Source organism: Cyprinodon variegatus, unplaced genomic scaffold (assembly GCF_000732505.1).
Source record: "Cyprinodon variegatus isolate N-32 unplaced genomic scaffold, C_variegatus-1.0 Scaffold494, whole genome shotgun sequence".
Lineage (NCBI taxonomy): Eukaryota > Metazoa > Chordata > Actinopteri > Cyprinodontiformes > Cyprinodontidae > Cyprinodon > Cyprinodon variegatus.
This window is the reverse complement of record NW_015150947.1, coordinates 107,243-114,423: the sequence shown is the minus strand read 5'-3', so window position 1 is coordinate 114,423 and position 7,181 is coordinate 107,243. Positions and strand designations below refer to the sequence as shown.

At 39.1% G+C, this 7,181-nt stretch overlaps 1 protein-coding gene across 1 annotated transcript in view; it reads right to left on the bottom strand.

The window, feature by feature from the left end:
- Window positions 1–206: 206 nt before the first annotated feature.
- The window catches only part of aimp1 (aminoacyl tRNA synthetase complex-interacting multifunctional protein 1), a 25,853-nt gene continuing 18,878 nt past the window's right edge, over window positions 207–7,181 (bottom strand). Inside the window, exons 6-7 of the mRNA XM_015390349.1 lie at window positions 5,198–5,366; window positions 207–486 (exon numbers count right to left, since the gene is read on the bottom strand). Coding sequence (XP_015245835.1) covers window positions 320–486; window positions 5,198–5,366 — 336 coding nt within the window. The 3' untranslated portion in view covers window positions 207–319. The remainder of the gene's footprint in view (window positions 487–5,197; window positions 5,367–7,181) is intronic.

Here is a 7,181-nt window from a genome sequence, read left to right as displayed (position 1 = left end):
TGCCAGCAGACCAAGGACGTCTTCTCATTACGTCCCTTTGAGTCGCAGCCTGAAGATCAAAGCCCAATCAAGCTGATGTTCCTCAGGAGAGCAGACTTAATGCTCAGACACTGCTGTCCTGATTACACTTTATGGGCTGAGACTGGATGTAGTTTGGAGGTGACAGTGACGGGACAGATTGTTGAGACACAAACACAGCAAAGCTTATCCAAATGCTTTATTAAACATCTTTAAAGCATTTCCTCCCATTCATCATCGTCATCATTGGTGGAGACGGGTGCCGAGTAAACACCCAGCTATTCCAGGCAGCTCCGGCATTTCATTTGATTCCGCTGTTGCTCATGGTTTGGGCTCTGCACACTCCCTTCCCGGCTACTTCAAAGGCGGCTCCCTTGTACGTTGCCACGCAGCTCTGATCGGTGCGCAGGTCTGGCTGAACCTGCTCCCACACTTTCTTTTTGGGGTTTAGCTCCTTGTCTGGGTCACCTGGAATGAGGGAAAAATAAATCCTGCATGAAATAATCCTCAGCTGGTTCCTGGATCCAGAATGTGGTGCTTTTTTATTTATAACCTGCAGGAACACAGCTTTTATATAGTTCATTTGACTTTCTGTCATGTTTCATTTGAGCCTCTGTAAATAAAATGTCTGTTTGCTCTCGGCTGTAATTGAAAACATGGAGCCAGGATTTCTCTGAATCTATAAAGTTCATCTCAGGGAAAACAGAGAGGTGAGCTTCCTCTGATGTTCCTCAGCGTCTGTCAAAACTCATAGAAAGATGGCTTCCAACCTTAGATTACAACTAATCCAATCAGATGCTTGGAGGAGGTTCTAATGGGGAACCTTTGTGTGTTTCTAGGTACCAGCTGTCACAGTCTTGGTTCTGTTAAGATTTCTTTGAGTTTTCAGTTTCACTTTGATCCATGTTTTTCATTGTTTCCTATCTTTATTGGTTTAATTCCTATTTTATTGTGTTTTCTGGATATATTTAATTTCTTAGGTTTCTCATGCTTGCCCTCTGTTGCCCTCTTGTGTTGGTCTCCTTTTCCCTAGCTCCTTCTAGAATCCTCTGTTCACACCTGCTCCCAATCAGCTCATTAGTCCTGTCTTTGTTCAGTCTCCCATATATACTCTCCCTGTGCAGTTCCTCAGTGCTGCTTCCTCGTCGTTCCCTGGCTCCTCATGCATGTTTTCCCTGATGTCTCTAAGGTTCTGGTTTTTCTATACTTTTTATGTTGGATTTTTGGATTCCTGCCTCAGTTGCCAGTGAGTCATTTCATTAATTCTTCAAGAACTCACCTCTGTCTCCTCACCTCTGCATTTGGGTCCTCAAAACCTCAACCAAACCCTGACACCAGCAGACGCCCACCGCCTCCCTTAGGGAGCAAAGTGAGCTGCAGCTGCTCACCTTTTGGAAAATGTGAGTAATCACAGACACATAGGGTGGCTGTGGAAAAACTAACTTCTACTTTAATGGTGGGAAAGGAAAGGAAAGCAAACAGGAGGTGAGGGAAAAACTCATGTTTTTATATTTCATTTAGGACAGATTTAGGTTGACTAGGAACTAAATAAAGTTCCCTCTGGGCCAGAAGAGGCTCTACCTCAAGCAGGTTCTGATAGGATGGAGGGAGAGCTGGAGAAATGGACCTAAGCATAAGGATCCCAACCTGGACTGTTCACTGTCAGATTAAACAGCAGCGACCCATTGCTCCACATTCACTACAGTGTGTCGTAACGTCCCACATGAGCTGAGGTTCTGGTGAAGCTCTGGCTCATTTGTCTGTCCAGCAGGATTCTATTTGATCTAGGGCTGCAACTAATGAGTATTTTGCAAATCAATTAATCTGNCATTTGGGTCCTCAAAACCTCAACCAAACCCTGACACCAGCAGACGCCCACCGCCTCCCTTAGGGAGCAAAGTGAGCTGCAGCTGCTCACCTTTTGGAAAATGTGAGTAATCACAGACACATAGGGTGGCTGTGGAAAAACTAACTTCTACTTTAATGGTGGGAAAGGAAAGGAAAGCAAACAGGAGGTGAGGGAAAAACTCATGTTTTTATATTTCATTTAGGACAGATTTAGGTTGACTAGGAACTAAATAAAGTTCCCTCTGGGCCAGAAGAGGCTCTACCTCAAGCAGGTTCTGATAGGATGGAGGGAGAGCTGGAGAAATGGACCTAAGCATAAGGATCCCAACCTGGACTGTTCACTGTCAGATTAAACAGCAGCGACCCATTGCTCCACATTCACTACAGTGTGTCGTAACGTCCCACATGAGCTGAGGTTCTGGTGAAGCTCTGGCTCATTTGTCTGTCCAGCAGGATTCTATTTGATCTAGGGCTGCAACTAATGAGTATTTTGCAAATCAATTAATCTGTCCATTATATTTTTTTTGATTCATGGATTAATAATCTGATAGCAAAGGTTCCTTAAAGAATTTTTACTTAATTAAATCAGGTGAAAGTAAAAATTTTCCACTTGAGGAGTTCTGGATAGAGGTCATTGGCAGACCAAAAAGTTTTATCTTAAATGCAAAATATATAATATATTTTTTGCATTCTTTGTATAATTACTGCTCTAATTGGGTCGCTCTGTCAGTTAAAGGCATATTTAAGAGTCTCTATACTCCAGTTAATGATTAACTAGATATTCGTTAACGATTATTTCAATTATGGATTCATCACGATTAACCAATTATTTTTTTCATCCTGATTCTGATCAAATTTAGAGAAAAAGCCTATTTTAGCTTTATTTTTAAATAGAAAAGTATGAATAATTAAAGAGGTAAAAAATATTTTCATTGACATGGAATAACTTTTTTTTTCAACAGAATCATAGATGATTTTTAAAGAAGTGTGCAGCTAAATACAAATTAAAAACCCCAAATAAAACACTTTAGACCTCATTTTAAAGGTTATCTGAGGTTTTATTCCTTTAATCTGCAAAGAATCCAGAAATGTCAAATGAACAATAGCAAAAATTAGCAAACACATTAGTATGCTAGATGCTAGGACTGGATCATATATCCTAAACTTTTATCACAATATGTTTCTAAATTTTGATTCAATACGATGTGATTCTTATATAAATAGTATGAGAGGACTGCTAGAAATGCCTGTAGAAACCTATTCAGCCGCATCTATGAAACTACTCTAACATAATAAAATCTATGAGCTGAACAGATTAAATGTACATATAACCAGATGATCTTCTCTCCCTCCTCATATTTCAGTCTGTGGCATCTTGCCTTTAACAGTTTCATCAGCTCCTTTATTTTCCTGTTTAACGTTAATTTGTCCCAGAAGACAAACATACCGCGGTCTGAATCCAGATAGTGTTTGAGTATCAATACATGTAGGAATATTGATATTTTTGATATTCCTACCAACAGGTGATGCTTTCAGTGTTTCTGTGAAGACATTAGAAGGACTAACAGTCTTTATCTTTCTGTTATTTTTAAGGCAGGGGATCACAAACACTCCCGCCTGTAACCCTAAAAATAACAAGGCAACAGACTGGAAAGACCCTAAAATGCACATATATCTTTGTTTATATTATACTTACTTCCCTTTGTTGATTGATTTGACTTTATTGATCTCACAGTGGAGAAAAGTACTCATTGCATCAGCTGAAATAGTCAAAGAAGGTGCCAAAGGAAGTAAAAGGTGCATGGGATATATACAGTGCGTCCACATATGACAGCTTTTTTTTATGCAGGGTTATCGAACAGGGTGTTTACACGGGTATTTATATATATATATATATATATATATATATATATATATATATATATATATATATATATATATAGTTATTGTGCTGTCAAATATTTGTTTATTTAAACGAAAAATGTAACTAAAAGTAACTATTGTCATTTTTTAAATAAATATTGTAAAATTTATCATTTTAAATGTATTTTTAATAACTTATTTGTTACTTTAACCATTTAAGGTACAGTATTTAATTATTTAATGTGTGAATTATTCATCAGTTAAAGAAATGAATGAATAAATGAATAAATAAATAAAACCTCTACAGCAGGTATTTCATGGTACATTTATATATTTAGTCAGACATTCAACTCTCTGTATATGATTATATATTCTAAGATTCAGAAATACCTGAGGGATTAGATCCCACTCAGGGCTGCCCCTACCTAAACTAAAAATACATACTCTTGGTAAATTAAAAATTCTAAATAAACACACATTTGAAATTAATAGAACAAAAAAAAAAACTTATCAAGCATTTTAAATAGCTTGCAAATAGCAAAACGTAAAAAAAAATACATGCATATATATATATGTACATTATATATATATATATATTACATATATCAATATGTGTGTGCGTGCATGCATATAAACACACGTTTACATATAGGAATGTATGTATACGTGTGCGTATAAAACACACACAAAGAACTGAATTTTTAATGATGAAATTGTTGATATTTGATGTTTATATCTGCAGCGTTTTGTTTTTAGTTACTGCTATGATGTCATTCTTTCAGTCAATGTCTTGTTCTAGTCTTTGTTAAAAGAGGCAATGATTGATTATTAAATTAGTTGGAGATTATTACAGTAATAGATTATCATGATTACTCACTCTAGCCCTAACATCCCAAGACATGGGTGTCTTGTGACCCTCCTGTGGACCCAGTCCCCCGCTTTGGGAACCGCTGTTCCAAGGTAAAGCCTTTAGCTCAGGGGATCCGGTCTTCCTACCCAGTAACTTGAGACGCCTTCCTGCTCTGTCCTGCAGACGCCTGGTTAGGAGCAGGTGAGCTGCAGAGGGCTCACATCTAGAAGCTGTGGGATGGTCGCTCTAACATTAGATTTCACGCGTTCCTTTGGTCTGTTTTACGTCTCAGCAAACATGAAGCTAACGACCACGATTTGTTCCTTAAACTCATGTGGGTTAATCCTAACAGAAATAATTAGGACGCTCATTTCCTCGGCAAACTGCCACAGGATGATCGGGTTACGGTCTGAGCAATGATGGCTGATTGGCCGTTAAGACCAGTGGTCACAGACCATTTAGCCACCAGCAAACAGAACCAGGAGATGGGTACCAAAACACATCTGGGGGCGTCCTCAGAGAAACAAACGTCCAAGCCGATGTTATGAAACCCCTCATTTCCTAAAGACAGGAACCACTAAAGACAACAAACCACAAGTACCCCCCAGATGGACCCACCTGGAAAGCCTTGGACACTGACTCGGTCCCCGGGAACTGATCCACTCGGAGGATCCAAGATTTCCACTTTGTCTGGTGAGCTTGCACACATGACCATGGCCTGGGACACCACCCCCCTCATCTTGGCTGGTTTGAGGTTACACAGCAGGATCGCCATCCGGTTCTGCATCTACAGAGGACACAAAGGCAGATCAGAGAGTCAACACAGTTCTGTGGTTCTAGCTACAACACGTTTCAGGAGAAACAACAAATCATTCAGGCACAAAAACACTTCATGGAGGAATATCTGCAAAAAAAAACCTATTCCATGGTTCTTTAGATATTGGCCCATAAAATTTACCGTCATTTATTCATGGTCACCAGAGCAGATGATCGCCACATTCATCTCACATCAGATAAAAAACAACCTGTTTACCTAAATGTGACAAATGGGAGTTTAGCTGCAGATTTACCATTTTGACAAGCATAAATAAATGCACCAAAACGTATTAAAAATGTTTCTGTCTCTGTGTCACAAGGATTTCCCTCTCTGCATCCCCTCTTTAAGCATTAGGGCACTAATGAGACCAACAAAGCATTAAAGAGAAAAGTCATCTTTTCAGAATAAAGGCGGTGGATCTGTTCCTAAAACATGTTAAACAGTATATTTTGTATTGATCAATAGAAGCCAGTTCGGCACATTTATAGGGCTCCTTGCTGGATCTAAAACGTTTTTTTGCTTTTTTTTAATTAGGACTTTAACACATTCATTTTGGTTAATTGATTATACAGATTTTAACAGCTTAAAAAAAAATCAGCACAATCAATTGCATTTTTTTTTTATACATTCTAAAGTCTCGACCAGGAACTTTTGTTTCACCTCTTTGCGGCTAAAAACCATCTCAGAGTAACAGAAGTTACACTAATTCCTAGATGACTGCCAGTTACTTTGGGAATGGTCCCAGAAGCCCGACCGTAGCTCCTAAGGTGTTAACTACAGACGTAACATTCAGGCGAATTAGGCCACATACGTGTCTTCATATATATCAGAACCACGACCTGCATGGACCATAGAGAGTTATATCTTTGTTTGCTAACCCCAGCAGTCAGAAAAGCAGCACAGACGTTCACAGCGCTAATGTCAGCGTCCACAGCTGCAGCAGCCCAGATGATGAACTTTGGAGCCACCATAAGGAAGTCCAGGTCTGAAAAAATGGGAACAACTCCCTGGTAAAGAGGGATGCGTGTGAGTAGCTGGTGTAAGAAGATTAAGTATCCTCAGGGGTAGCTAAGTCTGAGCAATTAGTCGTAGGGAACTGTAATTTCCCTACGACTTTAAGGAACCTTTGGTTATCCAAATTTGAATTGATTAATCGGAAAAAATAATCAACAGATTAATCGATTAGCAAAACAATTATTTTTGCAGCCCTACTTTCAAGGTCATTTTCATGCTTGTGATTCGCTGAAAGGAAAATCATAATTGCAATATGGATTTTTTTAATTTGTTGAGCCTTTGTTGTATCTACAGTATGCTTTAAATGCCCTAAATGCTGCATGTTGTACAGCAAATACAAACCTCCGAAGGCCAAGGCTTAATGCATAGATCTACTATCAAAGTTCTGTTGTCCGTTGCACAAACTTGCTCCCACTTCCTCACCGCCTCAGCCGTATCTAGACCCACAGCTAGTTCCTGATTGTCCCTCTTGCGTTGTGGCGTGGAATAACATAGCGCAGACCACGCTTCAAAATTTGGCATAAATCCAAAAATGTCTGCGTCATACCTGCAAAAAGCTAACTGCAACACACTGCTGCGGGAGTATAACCAGGCTGTGAGAGGTCGTGTTGGGTGAGGAAAGCACAAACCCTTATTTTTAAAACGCATAGACAGTCAGTTATTGACGCTGCTAAATCAGCTGTTGCCGTAGCTCCCGGCAAACGTGTAGTGTAGTAGTTCTGTTTGGCTAATATTGTTAGTTGTCTTTTTTTTTTTTTTTTTTTTTTTTTT